General features: G+C 45.6%; 1 protein-coding gene across 3 annotated transcripts in view; it reads left to right on the top strand.

Annotated features, from left to right (window-relative positions):
* The window catches only part of CPNE8 (copine 8), a 2,424,038-nt gene that overhangs the window by 2,247,637 nt on the left and 157,318 nt on the right, over positions 1-19,083 (top strand). For all 3 annotated transcript variants that reach the window (XM_069629223.1, XM_069629224.1, XM_069629225.1), the window contains one exon: positions 16,678-16,735. In XM_069629223.1, coding sequence (XP_069485324.1) covers positions 16,678-16,735 — 58 coding nt within the window. The remainder of the gene's footprint in view (positions 1-16,677; positions 16,736-19,083) is intronic.

The following is a 19,083-nucleotide window of genomic DNA, read 5'->3' on the forward strand; positions in this document are numbered from 1 at the left end:
GACCACTTAATTTCCCTTCGAGCCGTCACCACTGTGGTTCATGTCCACTGTTTTTACCAATAGATCAGTTTGGAAATCATCGTGTTCCTTCTCCTAGTTAAAAGTACAGAATGCCAATAATATATAAAATCAGAGTCAAGGGAAGGCTCTGGGTAGAAAACAGTTGGTTTTTCAGAAGTAGTAGTAGTAGGTATGTTATTAGTAGTACTCATACCTCTATCTCTAAGATTAGGTTGGGTTGTCACAGTGGGCTCTTCCACTTCAGCATCAGCATTGCAGGCTTTCAAATAGTCCTCATCACTCATCCAATTTGGTAGAGCCTCACAGGGTTATGGAACTTCTCACCTGGACATTTGGCCGGCAATTGTATAAATCCCAACTAAAGATGCTCCCTGAATTCCCAGGCTTCAGTCAGTTCACAATTTCCCACTTGCCAGTGCACTATCCAGTGCTTTTTATACCACTGTCCGGCTGTGACATGAGCTGAGGTCACAATGTTAGTTAAATTCTTCATAGCCAAAATAGTCTGCACAATAGAGTAATGTTCTCCTACAACTACATTAGTGTAGCAAGCATGGATAAACAAATCATGAAAGTCATAGAAACTACCCTGCAGCGATTACCATCCGTTTGCAGTGACTGACATGCACCCATGTTGGATGCCTCTGAACCTTTACAGCTGAGTTAGAAGGGAATAACACCAGGTATGGCCTCTTCCATCTAGCAACTAAGGCTGTCTTTCTTTGATCAACCTTTATCGGGACGCTGTCGCCGGGCCGTCACAAATGCCCTGGAGTGTCTGGTTGCCTTTGCAAAGGAGCTTGAACCAGATGGTGAACGCGACTGACAGAATACATTCATGTCTTGACATATTCCAACAATTGATCATCCGACAAATGCACATTGTCAGGTACATATTTCACAGGTGGTGATACATGCAGTGTCATCGGTCGTCCATAAAGGACTTAGGACTCAACACAGTTTTCCTATTCGAGATAATTCTTATAATAAACCAACCAGTGGAAGGGCTTCTGGACACTTTAACTCTGTCTCCTGCCACAGTTTGGCCTTTTATTCTTCAAAACCCTGTTTCATCTGTCTGCAGCTCCTGCCGACTGGTGGTGGTGAGGGAAATGCAAGTTGTGTTGAATTCTCAATGTAGGCAAGAGAGTTTTGATAATATTGTTAACAAAATGCATTCGTTTATCACTGTTAATGTATACTGGTATTCCAAATTGAGGCATACATTTGTGAATCAATATTTTTGCAACTGTTACTGCATATGCTTTCCTACAGGAGTAGGCTTCCACCCACCCAGAGAACACATCTACTACTACCAGCCGATATAGGCACTTATTATACTTTGGCAATTGAAGGAAGTCAATCTGTAATCCTACAAATGGTCTATAGAGGGGATGGTGTTCCACCGTTCTGATTGGCACACTGTTTGCTGCATGATTCTGCAGGAAAATAAAACACCTCTGACTGTATTATTGGAAAACAGTGGTGAACTCAAGTGTGAACCACAAGCATCCCACTAGCATTGTCATTCCATCTCTTTCAACATGTGCCCTCCCATGGTACATCCCCACCAGATGGGACACTAGTATTTTTGGAGCCACTAGCCGACCCTACTCATCACGCCACAGTAAGTCCTCATGCAACTGGCAACCTTTAGTAATCCAATTATCCTTTTCATTAGAAGAGGCATTTTCCTGTATGAACGCAAATGTCCTCCAGCTTTTATGTGGAGTTGCTTCCTGCACCGTTTTAACTGGCTGGCAGAATTTATACATCACTTCCCTATAGTGTAGACGCCAATTTGGCGGTCGGATCAGCAAAATCATTACCATAACTCAAAGGGTCATCCAGTGCCTAATGAGCAGCCTATTTCACAATCGTGATCTGTTCAGGTTTTATTATAGCATCCAAAAGCGGCAGTACACATTGGGTCTCAGTATAGGTTTGGCGGTGGGGGAATAGTGCCGGTAAAAGTGCTGGTAATTCTGTTACCGGCACTTTTCCCAACCCGCCAAACCACAAGTTTGCCAGTGGGGGTCCCTAATTTACCTCCAGCCAAAAGCAAAATAATGCCAGTATTACTGGCATCAGTATTATCAGCCCTGGTAATACTGACAATCCCCTACATGGAGTCCGATGGCACTCTGTAGAATGCGATTTACCACCCTTTCTGCCACCTGTAATATCCTGGTAACACCGAGGTATCAGGTGGCGGGAATTACCAGCAGGATACTGAGAAATGTCTAATGGCCCCCGTTGCCTGACTATTTTTATTCGTGTGCCGGTTGTAGTCAAGAAGCCTCTCTTGTTCCTGTACCACATTCTTTGATTATACACTTGGGTGTACTTCATAAATTCCCCTATGTCCACCCCTGCAGATTGCAAATGAATCATTGTACACTATCAGTTATCTACTTTTCCGGAAAACTGACACTGCATCAGTAGACTTCTAACACACTTTCACTGACCTAGTTCTATTCTTTCCATCCACAATGGTGAACACATAACACTCCAAATGTATGGGATGTTCCATTCCTCTAGTACAGCACTGGGATCCTCTAGTTCACAGATCCTGGCACCATCAAACGGTACATGGCCGTGGGCAGATTTACCATGTCTGACCCCACACTTCCATGACCACTTAATTTCCCTTCGAGCCGTCACCACTGTGGTTCATGTCCACTGTTTTTACCAATAGATCAGTTTGGAAATCATCGTGTTCCTTCTCCTAGTTAAAAGTACAGAATGCCAATAATATATAAAATCAGAGTCAAGGGAAGGCTCTGGGTAGAAAACAGTTGGTTTTTCAGAAGTAGTAGTAGTAGGTATGTTATTAGTAGTACTCATACCTCTATCTCTAAGATTAGGTTGGGTTGTCACAGTGGGCTCTTCCACTTCAGCATCAGCATTGCAGGCTTTCAAATAGTCCTCATCACTCATCCAATTTGGTAGAGCCTCACAGGGTTATGGAACTTCTCACCTGGACATTTGGCCGGCAATGGTATAAATCCCAACTAACGATGCTCCCTGCATTCCCGGGCTTCATTCAGTTCACAATTTCCCACTTGCCAGTGCACTATCCAATGCTTTTTATACCACTGTCCGGCTGTGACATGAGCTGAGGTCACAATGTTAGTTAAATTCTTCATAGCCAAAATAGTCTGCACAATAGAGTAATGTTCTCCTACAACTACATTAGTGTAAGCAAGCATGGATAAACAAATCATGAAAGTCATAGAAACTACCCTGCAGCGATTATCATCCGTTTGCAGTGACTGACATACATCCATGTTGGATGCCTCTGAACCTTTACAGCTGAGTTAGAAGGGAATAACACCAGATATGGCCTCTTCCACCAAGCAACTAAGGCTGTCTTTCTTTGATGAACCTTTATCGGGACGCTGTCGCCGGGCCGTCACAAATGCCCTGGAGTGTCTGGTTGCCTTGGCAAAGGAGCTTGAACCAGATGGTGAACGCGACTGACAGAATACATTCATGTCTTGACATATTCCAACAATTGATCATCCGACAAATGCACATTGTCAGGTACATATTTCACAGGTGGTGATACATGCAGTGTCATCGGTCGTCCATAAAGGACTTAGGACTCAACACAGTTTTCCTATTCGAGATACTTCTTATAATAAACCAACCAGTGGAAGGGCTTCTGGACACTTTAACTCTGTCTCCTGCCACAGTTTGGCCTTTTATTCTTCAAAACCCTATTTTATCTGTCTGCAGCTCCTGCCGACTGGTGGTGGTGAGGGAAATGCAAGTTGTGTTGAATTCTCAATGTAGGCAAGAGAGTTTTGATAATATTGTTAACAAAATGCATTTGTTTATCACTGTTAATGTATACTGGTATTCCAAATTTAGGCATGCATTTGTGAATAAATATTTTTGCAACTGTTACTTCATATGCTTTCCTACAGGAGTAGGCTTCCACCCACCCAGAGAACACATCCACTACTACCAGCCGGTACAGGCACTTATACTTTGGCAATTAAAGGAAGTCAATCTGTAATCCTACAAATGGTCTATAGAGAGGAGGGTGTTCCACCGTTCTGATTGGCACACTTTTTGCTACATGATTCTGCAGGCAAATAAAACACCTCTGACTGTATTCTTGGAACACAGTGGTGAACTCAAGTGTGAACCACAAGCATCCCACTAGCATTGTCATTCCATCTCTTTCAACATGTGCCCTCCCATGGTACATCCCCACCAGATGGGACACTAGTATTTTGGGAGCCACTTGCCGACCCTACTCATCCCGCCACAGTAAGTCCTCATGCAACTGGCAACCTTTAGTAATCCAATTATCCTTTTCATTAGAAGAGGCATTTTCCTGTATGAACGCAAATGTCCTCCAGCTTTTTATGTGGAGTTGCTTCCTGCACCGTTTTAACTGGCAGAATTTATACATCACTTCTCTATAGTGTAGACCCCAATTTGGCGGTCGGATCAGCAAAATCATTACCATAACTCAAAGGGTCATCCAGTGCCTGATGAGCAGCCTATTTAACAATCCTGATCTGTTCAGGCTTTATTATAGCATCCAAAAGCGGCAGTACATATTGGGCCTCAGTATAGGTTTGGCGGTGAGGGAATAGTGCCGGTAAAAGTGCTGGTAATTCTGTTACCGGTACTTTTCCCAACCCGCCAAATCACAAGTTTGCCGGTGGGGGGTCCCTGATTTACCTCCAGCCAAAAGCAAAATAATGCCAGCATTACCGGTATCAGTATTATCAGCCCTGGTAATACTGACAATCCCCTCCATGGAGTCTGATGGCACTCTGTAGAATGCGATTTACCACCCTTTCTGCCACCTGCAATATCCTGGTAACACCGGGGTATCAGCTGGCGGGAATTACCATCAGGATACTGACAAATGTCTAATGGCCCCTGTTGCCTGACTATTTTTATTGGTGTGTCGGCTGTAGTCAAGACGCCTCTCTTGTTCCAGAGCTGACCAAAGTCAGGGGCTATGCCAAATGCGTACCGTGAATCTATGTAAATATTTACAGACTGCTGAACTGCCAATCGGCGTGCCCTCATAAGGCCCACCAGTTCTGCCACTTGTGCTGATGTCACCTGGGGCAATTTTCCACTCTCCTCCACCTCCTAGGGGCACATACCACATACCCTGCTACCACCTGCTCAATTTGATCTCTAAACACAATCCATCCACCAAATTTTCAAGGTCTGGATCAGGCAGCAGCACATCAGAAAGCTCTATCTGAGGCATCTCCAGACAGTCAGTTACCGACACACAATCACGAAGGGTGGCGCCATGTTGTTCTCCCTCCTGTGATGTAGACAACAGGGATGCTGGATTTAAAACAAAACATCTAGCCTGGGTGATATTGGACAAATTCAATAAAAGCATCTCATATTTAGTAGCTCTCGATAGAGCCATGCACTGTGTCTTTGTCTTCAATAATAATGATGTGTGGAACAGCTACCTCCAAGGGTGACCTCAGTACGATATCATCACTTTGCTCTGCTGCCAATGCAGCAGCCACCATTGAACGTAAACAGTGAGGCATTGCAGCTTTAACTTGATCACATTTTTTACTGTAATAAGATTCGGGTCTATTGTGGATCCTATGATTCTGAGTAAGCAAGCAATATCCACAAGAAGCTACCCCTCTATTACACACTATGGCAAATGGCACAGGAGGTCAGTATAGAAATTAACTCCTTGGCATTGCTAAGAAGATCATTGAGGTCAGTAATATTTCAAAACATTTTATTTAAAAAAAACATAATTAAAAAGCCACTAAATAGTGGTGTGATTCACCAATTCATTGTGGTCTCCATAATACATATACATCAATTATAAGACAGGTTTCAATGTTGACTGTTCTGATTGCTTCAAGAACAATTGTATTCAATGTGATGTTAGTGACACAAGTGAGAGGACCATTTAACAAGAATGATTATACAATAGTCTCTCTATCGGATGTCAACACTCTTATGTGTTTCTGGATCGAAAAAGTAAGCACATGGTGGATAAATCTATTCCTCTTTTCAGTGCTCTTTTCAATCCGTCATCAGGACACAAAATACAACTAAGAAGTAAAAGTGCTTCAGACCGCTACCAGAACATGTTGTAATCTATACAGGATACTAAATGGGGAGAATCAAAATAAAAAAGAGAATCAAAAGCTGACCTTTATTATGACTGTTATTTTGTACTGAACGGAGCCCCGTTTTACCAACCTTTTATTTCATTAATAATGTGTAAAGCTGAAATTCTTCCTATGATTCTGAGTAAGGGCAGCCAGGGCAAACCCTTTCCTGTCTTGACAGTATAAAGTGAATCCTTTTTTGTAATTGGGTAACCCTAAAGCAGATGCTCCTGACAATTGTTCTTTAACCTTAATGAAAGTATATTCTGCCCTTTGGTGTCCATTGCAGTGATTCCACAGTATTGATGTGTGTAAATGTCTGGGTGACTTAACTATTTCTGCATATCCCATTATCAATTGCCGGCACTAACTGACTGCCCGCAAAAATGCTTGCATCTGCATCACTGTCTGGGATTTGGGAATCTTGTTAACTGCCTCTTTCCGTGCAGAGGATATCAGCCTATATCCCTTCATAACATCATGGCCCAGGTAATGTACCCTACATGCCCACAATTGTTACTTCTTCTTCAAGGCCTTATGCCCTTTCTCTGTCAATACTTTTAACAATACTTTAGTGTCTTCTTTACAAGCCTCATATGTGGGTGAGGCAATCAACAAATTGTCAATGTATTGTACCGGTGCTGATTTCCCTGTTAACTTTTTGTTTTCCAAATCTTTCCTAACTTGCTGTGAAAAGACAGTTGGGGCCTCTGTAGACCCCTGGGGCAGCAGGGTCCAGGTTTTTCTGGACCCCCTATATGAAATGAGAATATATATTAACTGTCTTTATATATGGGGACTGAGAAAAAAGCTGAGCACGGATCCACTACTGTAAAATTAGTGGTCTCTGGCGGAATGCAGGACAATATGGTGGCCGGATTTGCACCACTGCAAAGGAAAGTATCATCACAGCATTAACAGCCCTTAAGTCTTGCACAAAATGGTAAACCTCCTTTTCTGGATTTTGCACTGGAAAAATCTGAGTATTACATGGGCTACTGGTCGGAATTATTATTCGCTGACTCAGCAGTGATTCAATAACTTGGGTGATGTCTGCCTCTGCCACAGGCTTCAAAGTGTACTGGGGAGTGGGAGGCAGCCTCTTAAACGGATCTACCTTTATTTGTACTGGTTCAGCCGTGTGTATTTATCCCACCTCATTGTCATGGGTGGCCCACAAAAATTCTGGTACATTATTAATCCGTTCCTGTAAATCCTCTGACCATTGCTCATTCCTCTCTATAGCCCTCCCCTCCTCATCTTCCCCCTGGGTTTCCCTTGCCGCCACAGTGTTGTCAGAGGGTACAATCAAAAACACAGAATCTGGGGTACAATAAATAGTGCAACTCATCTTACACAACAAGTCTCTCCCCAGCAGATGCACAGGGGATGTGGGACTTAAAGGGAAAGCGGGCTGATCTGTAATGGGTCCTAGAGTGACTGTGAGCGGCTGGCTCACCTGCTTAACAATAATAGTGTTGAATATGCCTAGCGCCCTCACTGTCTCAAGATTTAGGAAGATGGGGGAAAGTGTTCTTTCGTAGAGCAGATCCGTTTGCCCAAGTGTCCATCAAACGTGGCACTGGTGTCCCTTGCACCTGACATTGAACATAGGGACCCTCCTGATCGACCGGAATCATAAGAGTTTCCAGAGCTTGCTCCCCTTCTGATTGTTAGAACCTACTCAAATCACCCCTCTGCCTGCCTTGACCACCGGGGATGTAAAAGCTAGCATTCAAATTTGGAAGCAAGGGTATAGCCCACCAGGGGCTGCCTGCATTTAAACCTGTCCTCCCTGCTGGGGTATCTCAGTGTTTTATCTATTTCTTATTGGGATTGTGTTACCTTTCATTGATGGTCTTTGTGGCCTAATATGGCACTCATTCTCTCAATGTTACTCCTGCTTACAAGAGTTACAGGTCAAGGGATTTGGCGCCACCGCTCTCGTAGCCTGCTGGTTAAGCCAATTTCCCTGTCCTTGCTGACCCTGTGCTCCACACACTGGCTGTTGATTAAACTGCTCCACTGTCGTTGCGGTCGCTGTCCCATATACCCTCCTTGTTGGTTTTGATATACCGGTTCACCCATTTGTCCTCCGCCATTACCCCTGCCCCTTTGTCGTCCCTCCCTTGGGACCAGATTCGCAAGGTGTTGTACTATTCCTAGAAGCTGTCCCGGCACCTGTCCCTGAAAGCTATTCATTTTCAATGTCATGGGTTTGTTCTCGAATGTTTCCTTCTTCTGTTCTTGGCAGGCAACGCAATGATTCCCCACTGCCACCAACTCTGCTAGCGGCTTGGTCTGCCAGCCTATGCACACGTTCTTCATTTGCACCTGAACCTTTGGTAAGAGGCTGGAAACAAAAGAGTTTGCTGTGGCCTCCTTGCTGTCTACTCTAGTTTTGTAATGCTAGAATGGTGCGTGAACAACACCTTCAGCCTGTCTATGTAATCAGCAGGAGTTTCACCTTTATTTGATTTATAATTCGATATTTTGGATTAATTAGTCTTTTTGGGGCAACTCTCTGCAACCTTTGCAACGGTCGTCACTATCCTTTCCCTTGCCTGCATCAAAATCTGCGACTGGCCAAGTTGCTCGTTCCACTAATCGCTGTCTCACCGCTGGTGGTATCACCATTCTCATAAGTTGATTCATAAAAGCCCACAATGGTTTATAACACTGCATTACTGTCTGCAGTTCCTTTTTTTTCTATAAATCTGTTTATTAGAGTTAAATAACACAACAAAAAAGCAGATGTTAAGCATAGACATACATCAGAAAAAGAAACAAGGCAATATCAACAGCGGCAAGGGCACTGCAGGGACTGGGGCCATGAGACGGTTGTGAGACAAATAAATGTTGGAAGCACAGGTTATAGCTTACATCCACAAGTCAAGGGAGGGGAAAGGAAGGGGGGAGGAAGGGAGAGGGAGGGGGGCAGGGGGGAGGGGAGAGATGGGAGGGGGTGGATTTCATTGAACATCGAGCCATTTACCCCATATCTTTTCAAATTTACGGGGCTGTCTGCAGTTCTTAAACAAATTGTTGAGATTCTTCCCTGATGTTAGAGAACTCATTTGCCAATGTCCTACGGTTCTCAAGTGTCCAGAGGACATGGACAGTGACAAGACCCTGATGGTGTTATCCATCCCCATGACCACATTGTACCTGTCTTAAGGGAGCTTGAAAAGGTTGTGAATCCCTTCCATATGCCGAACCTCCCCTCGTCATATAGGGGGCATAAGAAGAAGATGGTCCCCTGGACACTTGAGCCCTGTGGGTGGCGGCTAATTCGACCCTGGGGTCCGCGATTAGAAGGCACCAAAGGTGGCATCTCTATCAAGGATACGTCCTGTTGTCCCTCCCCTGGCCCGCTCCTGTGAGTAGCCTCATTCTGGTGAAAAAGTCTAGTATATATTTTGGTGTTTCACCATTGTGATTTTCCCGATCCTCTTCTCCCTTGTCTTTTTTCATTGGCCCCTCTTGAATTATTTGTGGCCAAATTCGAGCCCGCCCATCCCTCACCTACCCCTCAGAAATGTTATCTGTCCCCTCAACCGCTTATTAATCTCCCTCAGTCCTCTAAGTTTCCCATTGTTCCTCCTAACTGTTGCCTTTTTCAACCATGTGGCAAACACCCCCCACTGCTCTACCAGTATCCCTGTACCTTCTGCCCCCAAAGCCCTCCTAAGGGATCCCACTTGATCCAAATTAAACGTGTCCTCTATAGGAAATTGAGTCTATCTATTGCGTCGAGTCAAATTATGTGATGAATCCAAATAATCACAAGATGAACTACTGAACTGCCTAAACATATAATGGGCTGGCGACACCCTTTGGCTTCCTTGATCCCAGCCGGGACCCTCGATTCCCTGTGCGGCCTCATTTGCACGCTCACCAGCTCCGATATCCTCCTCCGGGAACCTGCTATGAAGATTTTGAATGTAGGTCTCCTACCTTATTGTCTTGAGTGCTCATGGGGGTTTCTGAGAGGAGGTCCTCAGGATCCAATGGCTCGCAGTTCTGCGTGACAGATCCAAGTCACGGTCACCATCTATCACAGTAAAACAAAATGAAAGGACTAAGAAATCTCGTTGGGAATCAACAAGTCGAAATACCATTTATTACGGTTTTGCAAGCCAAAAAACAGGTAGCATTTCATCAGCCCGCCACCCAAGCCAACCTAACCAACTTCCAATTCACCTTTCCCTTATATTCCCTCATGGTTGGGCCCCTTGGAATACATGTCAATTCCGTTTGACCTCTCCCACCCCAAAACATAACAATATCACTCCTTGTGTATTTCCAGAGTCAGTCTTTTGTCTCCATCTCATCTTCTGTCATCACATGGTCCTCTACTTCCAAGTCAGTTGATCTGGTCTGCCAAAGTTTGGAATCCACCTCCTCAGGGGAGGGGCATAGGGTTGCCGCTCCCTGATGTCCTTCCAGCGAAGGATAAGGCTCTATTGTTTCGACCAGTACAGACTGGTTTAGTCCAAAGATGCAGGCTGGGTGGCCTTGACCAACTTACTTCGAGAGTCTTCAACAGTACAGCCTCAGCAATCCCACAGCCTCAGCAGTCCCACAGTACATGTCCTTTTAAGGAGCCCTTCCAGACACGCATTACCTCAAGGCAATAAATGGTGACTTCCCTACATAATATCCAGTAAGATTAAAAGAAAAATAATAAACAATGAGAAATGTGTGACAATTCAGGTATTCAGATATCCTCCCAGACTTCTCCAATATTGTCATGTACCCACATATTAAGACTACCCTGGGGGCTATAGAGGTTCACAAGGTCGAGAACACTATGGCGGTTCTTGAGGGCATCACTCTTCTTTGTCGTTCAAGAAGAGGTTCCACCATTCCAGGAATGCAGTGGAGAAAGATATGATATGATATGACTGGTTATTTATAACATGCTTATACCCAGAGGTTTCTAAGCGTGGACCCGTGGATTGAACCTGTTTTGCTCCGTGTCTTCTTGCTTCCAAGGCGAGCACGTTGCCTCTGAGCTATCCTCCCGAGACCAGGAGGAAGGAGGAAGAGGCCCCACAGGTACCTTTTCCCCGTTAGTCCTCAACCATTGAGGAATGGGAGGCATTCAGGATGAAGATGCTTGACATCTTCTCCAAGGCCCCGGCACCGGCAGCCTCAGCGCTGGTGGCAGTGACACCAGCCCTGACAGCTTCAGCCAAGCCAATGGATCCCACCACTCTTGATTGAGCTGGTAGGGAATCCACAAGCAGATGTGACAAGGTCGCATCCATGGGTCACACTGTACCGTCTCCGAATATTTGTCTTCAAACCTCAGGTGCCTCTCTTGAGGTGCTGATGGCGCCGACTGATGCAGACAATGGCGGAGTTGCGAGGGAATTTCTCCCGTTCCCCAGGAGAGCATACATGTCCCATTTGGAGGATATTTATAGTGAAGAGGGGGACCACATTCCCTTTGCAGTGTAACCCCTCCACCATAGGGAAGTCAGAGACTTTCTGGAAGAGTTTAATGGGGAACAGGGGTCTTTGTTGACCTTGCGGCCACCTTGCAGGAGGTAAGTGGCCTGGACATCTCATCTGAGATTGACATGCCACGTCTTGCCCCCCCAGGCAAACCTCAGGCTGCTTTTCAGCACCTGATGGAGAAAGTGGTTGACACATTGGGGTTACCTGCCTCTTTACGTCTGAAGGTACAGTATGATCTGCCTGACATCCAAGACGACACGCCAAAGAAGGAGATGCTATTACCTTTCAATCTGGCAGTAGAGGGGCCATTGTTCAAACTATGGGCCAAACCTGCTTCAGTTCTCACAGTGGACTGCAACATGGCAAAAAAGCAGAGACCAGTACCTTCAGTAACCATGTTCCTTTCAGCCCATGCTTCCCAGAAAGATTGGTGGTCCAGGCCGTTACGAAGAACCTTAACACCACTTCTTTCCCATCTTTGCCCCTTGACAGGGAGAGCAAGAGACTGGACGCATGGGGTAGGAAGAGGTTTGCCTCCTCGATCCCTGGTCTCTGGTTTATAAACACCTCATGTGCCCTGGCCATGTTCTCCTTTGGCCTGTGGTCATTCATGGCATAGGGATTGTAGCGCATCCCAGAAAGGGAGATGTGTGATTGTCTTTTAGACCCTTATCAGGGATGGCAAGGAAGCCTCTCGTCAAAGGCTGCAGTGTGGTCTGGATACACAGCCTGTGTAGCAAGAACGATGGCCTCAAGCACAGTCTTGTGCAGATTCTCTTGGCAAAGAACTTCCGAGTTTGCTGCTGACATCAAAGAGAAACCTCTGGATATGCCCTTCAATGGCATGAACTTATTCAGCACCAAGGCCGATGAGCCCTTACAGACGTTTAAAGCTTCTAAGGCTACTGCTACGTCCCTGGGGATAGCAGTCCAGCAACAGGTACCTGCAAGCCATGTGGGCAGGGGAAGTGGTTTTGGCCCTTTTGCCACTTATGCCCAAAGAGGTAGAGGCAAAGCCCCATCGGGCAAGCAAGGGCAGTTTCGTCCCTACAGCGGTAGGGCACGGGTGCACCTAGAGGAGGCAATTCTGCCTCAGCTGTACTCTCTACAGCCACTGACTCGAATCCTATCTAAAGTGGACCTCTGTCATCAGTACCCCATGGGAGGCAGAATATCTATGTTTGGGGAGGAATGGAAAGAAACTACCTCTGATGCCTGGGCCTTATAGATCATACAGCAGGGCTATTGCCTCCCTTTAGCTCTTTTCCTTCCAGACAACCCCCACACCTCTACCCCTTACCTCTGGAACCTCTCCTGCTGAATGAGGTCTGTCAGCTTCTGGCAAAAGGGTTCATAGAATTGGTACCCTGCTAAAAACGAGGTAGGGGTTGGTATGCAAACTATTTTCCTGTGCCAAAGAAGGAAGGCAGTCTGAGGCCCATCCTGGATCTGCAGCTTCTGAACTTGTACTTGCGCATGGACAAGTCCAAGATGATCACTTTAGACCAGATCCTCCAAGCCCTTGGTGTGAATGGCTGGCTAATCTCCCCGGTTCTACGGGATGCTTACTTCCATGTGGCCATCCACTGGTAAGACAGAAAATGCTTGCGATTCAAAGTTGGGAACTGTCACTACCAGTTCAATTTCCTACATTTCAGACTTTCTCTGACACCGAGAGATTTCACCAAGCTGTTAGCAGTGGTGGTGGCTAACCTCATTAGGGAAGGCATTCATGTTTTTCCCTATCTGGACAACTGGCTCATCCAAGCAGTCTCCCTAGTACTGCCATTGGCACACCTTTACCGGACGTACAGCCTGTTGTACAGCTTTGGCTTCTCCCTGAACTTCAAGAAGTCTCATATTTTCCCATCCGAGTTCCTCCGATTTCTTGGACACTCGCCTGGCCCGGGATCCCCATCGAGGACAGTGTGGGGAAGATCAACAAGAGGGTCCAAGATTTCCAGCCACAAACAAATGTCCCAGGCTCAGCTTGTCTGAGTTTGCTGGGTCTTAAGGCCTCATGCATCTGTGTGGTGCCAGAGGCCCGACTGCACATGAGGTCACAGTAGTCACAGTTTCAGGGGCAGACATCGGACCTCCTACTGGACACGTAGAGAGAGTGTCCGCAGACCTGGAAGGATGGTCCGTGAACACACACTCTTGAAAGGTTCTTGGTTTTGTCGACCATGGCCACAAGTGACTCTAGTCCCAGATACCTCCAAGACCTTACAGTGAGTGGACTGTTGTCCCCATCAGAGTACCGGGAGCATGTCAATCTGCTTAAACTGAGAGCAATCAGGCTGGCCCTTGTCGCTTGCCACTCCTCTGTGATGGGCAAGACATTGTTGATCCTGATGGACAACACTGTAGCCATGCATTACCTCACCAAGCATGGTGGCATAGACTTCTTGCCTCCGTACTGGAAAGATATGCAATTGCGGTTCTGGGCTCTGGAGAACACAGTGGGCCTCATTACAAGTCTGGCAGTAACCCTGACGGTGCTAACGGCGGGTTGCAGATGGACTTGCAATATTTACCGGCACCTGGCTTGCCGGTAACAACGGGGTATTACAACCCCGCGTTCTGGGAAGTCAGGCGCCGGTAAATTGTTAATCCCCATAGGACTCAATGGAAATGGGGACCACGGAAACACCAGCAATGTTAATAATGGTGCTGGTGCTTCCGTGATACTCTGTAGGCGGGTGCAGAATCGTACTGTGCCGTTCTGCTAACAACGGTGCTGGTTGGCTTAGCGGCACCGTTGTTACCGGGACCGGCAAAGTCATCATGAGGCACAGTGTCTCTACCACCACCCACCCTACCCCTACTTTCTCTACCACCACCCACCCTACCCCACTCCACTCTCCCTACCGCACCCCACTCTCCCTATCCTCACTCTCTAGCCCCAGCTACCCTACCCCCACTCTCTCTAGCCACAACAACCCGACCCTAACTCTCTCTACCTCCACCCACCACCTCTCCATACCTCCATCCACCCAACCTACCCCCTCTTTCCCTACTCAATCCTACGACCTTTCTTTATCCCCACCACCCACCCCATCATACCTTCTCTTACCCCCTCCCTATCTCCTATCACCCTTCCTCTCACACTCTCACTTTATTTTATACCCTCTCACTCTCAGCCTGTCTCGCTCATATTTCCTCTTGCTCATAATCGATGGTACCCTCTATCAATGGCTTCCTCCCTTGTTCTCTTCCCCTTCCCATTCTCTTGCCCACCTGCACCCCTTATCGCATTCTCCTTTCAAACTTTGCTCTCTCCTCCTTGCACCTAGGTGCCTATAAATACAAAATGCAAAGAACAACATTCACATACTACAGTTTTAAAATATCTTGGTGTCTTGTATAGTGCCAACGTGTGTAATTTCTGTTGCTTCAGTGCATTTTCAGAGGGGCGGACATGGTTCCATCCAGTGGGCAGTAATGTTGGTGTGGAGTGTATGGAAGACAATGGTGTGTGCTTTACTGTCTAACCTATTTTGTCAATGAATAGCAGCAACCCCTGCCCCATATTGTAATAAGAGCTATTGCAACACAGCATTACGATTTTGTCATTTTGATGTTAACTGCTACGGCTGGTGCCCAGGCTGCAATTGAGCGAGTGTGGGCTACCAGTGCTTACTGTACACTGAAGTCAACACCTGTAGAACAAAAGACAGACAGCTGCGTGCTGCCAAGGAGGAAGCGTCAGTCCCGATAGGGAGTCAGGCAAGGTCAAACTCAAACGCTCTTGCCCTCCTCACTCCACAGCTCTCTGCACGCGCCAAATTGCTGCCCCCTCACTTCAGCCCACCGGCATCTTCAAGGCTCTCACTCCCCACACAGTAAATCAGGTTCTCCTTGCCCCCACGTTACCCAAGGCAGTAGCCACCAGAGAACTAAGCAGCCCCATAAGAGCGAAGGCGCTTCTGTCGTGGAAGAAGTATAAGCCAGCCCCCAGAGTGCATCAAAGTGTGAGAAAATGCACCCTTATAACTCCACCATACCTTAGGAAAACAACCCCAGCGCAGCAAACATGGTAATCTGTGTTTTCGAGCAGCTTATAAAATGGCTGGACTGAGGAAAACAGCCCAAATGGCTGACATGTAGAAAAGAGACCAATCCTCGTCACGAGCATCGAAAGTAGTACTCCTGATTCGGCAAATATATGTAAAAGACGCCACTATATGGATTACATACACAGGAATGAACACTTTGTGCATTGGGAAATGAGCTTGTGCTCTCCCTACTTGTGAAACCTATTAAAGCACATCGAATGGCGGAAGCACATGGATAAAAACAAGGCAAAGCAGATGGGAAAAAAACAAGGCCCAGCTGATGCTCCGGAAGTTTCATCGCCAAGGGTCGGCAAGTTGCCATGCCAATGCTATACATTGCTCCCAAACTCCCCTTTCTCTTTTACAGTACCCTTGTTTTGATGAAATTTGGTAGTCACACCACCAAAAAGCGCCAAACCTGAAAATGTTTGGACCAGAGTGCTCCATAACATTCAAAGACGAGGAATGTAGGGGAGGTTCATGGCATCCATCAGAAAGGACATTACCATAGGTAAATAACTTGTTTTCTAAACAACTTCGATACTACCTGAAATGTTTTAAACCATGAATTGTGATGACACATTATGTGAGAAAAAATATTTAATTATCCATTTCAGAGTCTCATTCTGGTGCCAATAAATATGACAACAGGTGACAATATGCACTTGCCAGTATCTCGCAGAAATAGTATCATCAATCTAAGTAATTCATATAAATGATACTGTTTGGTAAATGGGTAAAGATAATAAAACAAAGTTCATTTTAGTAGGGCTAATTCATGGGAGAAAAATGTTTGCTTTTTAATAGGCACAGGGGTAGAGATTATTCGAATTGATGAGCCTGGATTGCTTAGGCTTTGCTTGGAAATACCAATATAGAGATTTCTAAGATGGTAGTGAAATCTAGTTTTTGGAAGGAAAAGAGCAAGCAGCACAAAATTCAGTACCCTAATTTTTGGTAAAGTTGTGTTAACAAAATCATGTATTTTTCTTTCAAAGGCCTCAAAGCTTCCAATGTCCATAATTATAGTAGGAGTTGGACCAGCAGAATTTGATGGTAAGTGTAGTTTGTTTAAGAATCTACAACTCATTGCTTTGCTTCTATTACTGTGTTATATAAGTAGGTCAGACATTTTAATCCTAACACTGTTGACTCATTCTTTCACCCGTCAGAGATTAACCAACTGAGTACCATTGCATCCAATTCTAGGACTATTCAAAACTCCTTTATTGATTGAAGGTACTTGCAGTAAGCTCTATCCAAATAAATCGAATGTCTTAAAATAATAATTTTGCAAACCACATTTTCAAACATTATTTCCGGCCACAAAAATAATGTTCCCACAATGGGATCCTTATTTAATTTTGGTAAACATTTGCAATTTCTATAAATGTTGCACTTATACCACCCACATATTACCTTCTCCACATAAATACTGTCAAAGCTATCAAAGCCCTGGTTCTTCTTAGCCTGGATGGTTGCAGTGCCCTTCTGTAGGGCCATCCGATCACCACTGCACACCCCTGAGATGTGTCCTGCATGCTGCAGCACAACTCATCATAGGACTCTGCAATTTAATCCACATCACACGACCCCTCTGTTTATGCCCCCAGACCATGGAACCTTCTCCCTATCTACACCAAACTCATCCCCTCACTTCTCCATTTCAAGAAGGAGCACACAATCCCCCTCTTCTCCTCCTTAACACCTGCCACCACTCCACATCTCACCTGAGAAATGGTGATTTTCTTCCCATTTCCTTCCCCTGGTTGCTTGCAGATCCCTTTCTGCCAAATTGGCCATCACCCTCCTCCCTCGTGGTTAGTTCACCGCTCCCTTGCGTTGATCACTTTCAATCTGCTTCCTCCACTGTGTCTTTCCCCCTGTGCATTGTAAAGTGCTCTGTTGCTAGGTCTGCGCTCAATAAATGTCATACTATTAAAAATAATAATACAAAGAGATAAAGCCTCTGCTTTCTGATGTGGGCTGCCAGTAATGGTAAAGACCCCCCTCTTTCCTGGGTCAAACAATATATCAGGTTAATTTTCAGTATGCACCAAATATTAACAGTGCTATTCAATTGTTGATAATATAGACTACTAGCAGCACCATCCGCCGCTGCACGGGTCTGTGGCTAACATGTACGTGGGGGTCTGCTATAGCTTTGTGTATGTTTAATTGTGAACAATTGGAAATAGGCTTGGTGACACCTTTTTCTTTCTAACTAATCCAAGAAGTCATCAACCTCCTTAAACACCGTAAACCATCTATGTGTAAAGGCAACCTCTGCCCACCCAAGATCATCAAGGACTGCGCCGATTCCCTCGCCCCTCTGTAACGGCCTTCATAAATGCATCCTTTAAAACAGGCATTGTTACTGCAAGCCTCAAAGAAGCATGGGCACACTCCCTCCTAAAAAAACCTACTCTAGACCCTGCTCAGCCCAATAACTACCAGCCCATAACCACTGTCCCTTTTCTCCTCAAAATTCTGGACAAGCAGCCCACAGCCAGATCCAACACTTTCTTGAAACCAACTCCATTTTAGGGAAAAGACATGCAGGCTTCCGCATAGGGCATGGCACAGAAACTGCATTGGTAGATCTAAAAAAAACAAATCACTGAAATCATGGACAAAGGCAAGCCAGAACTCAGTTTATTACTGGACCTTTCTACTGCCTTCGATCTTGTAGATCACAAGACTCTCACCACAAACCTCACCCACACAGCCAAATTTTCCAAAGAAGCAGCCTCCTGGATCACCTACTTCCTTGAAGGAAGAGCAATGAAAGTTTTTTCCGATATAGCCAATGCGGGCCCCACCACCATCCACTATGGTGTCCCCCAGGATCATGCACAGCCCTGCACTGTACAACATGTTCACAAAGCTCCTCTTCGACAAGCTAGACGCACTTGGTATACCAACTACACTGACGACACTCAAGTACTCTTACCACTCTCCTGCTCGTACAACCAAGATGCCAATGCACTACACCTAATCTATACCACTATCCAAGCGTGGATGGCAGCCAATGGCCTTTGCCTCAACGGGGATAAGATCAAGATTATTATCCTCGGTAAAAAAGCAACGCTAGCCAAATTAGATAACCTTTACCCCAACTTCAGCATAGACAGCACCATCATACCCGTTTCCACGTCTGTAAAGACTTTACAGTCTCTATGACTAGACAGGTCAACGCCATTGCCTCAGCCTCGGCCCATACCATCAAGCTCATTAACGCCATAAAACCCTACCTCTCCAAGCCTAATTGTCTCTCAATAGCCGGAGTAATTATAGGGGCCAAACTTGACTATTGCAACGCCCTCTTAGCCGGTACTTCAACAAAAACTTAAACAGACTCTAAATTACTCAATACAATGCCCTAAGAGCAGCACTGAGCATTC

The sequence above is a fragment of the Ambystoma mexicanum genome, chromosome 12 (genome assembly GCF_040938575.1).
Source record: "Ambystoma mexicanum isolate Mex_15411 chromosome 12, UKY_AmexF1_1, whole genome shotgun sequence".
In the NCBI taxonomy this organism is placed as follows: domain Eukaryota; kingdom Metazoa; phylum Chordata; class Amphibia; order Caudata; family Ambystomatidae; genus Ambystoma; species Ambystoma mexicanum.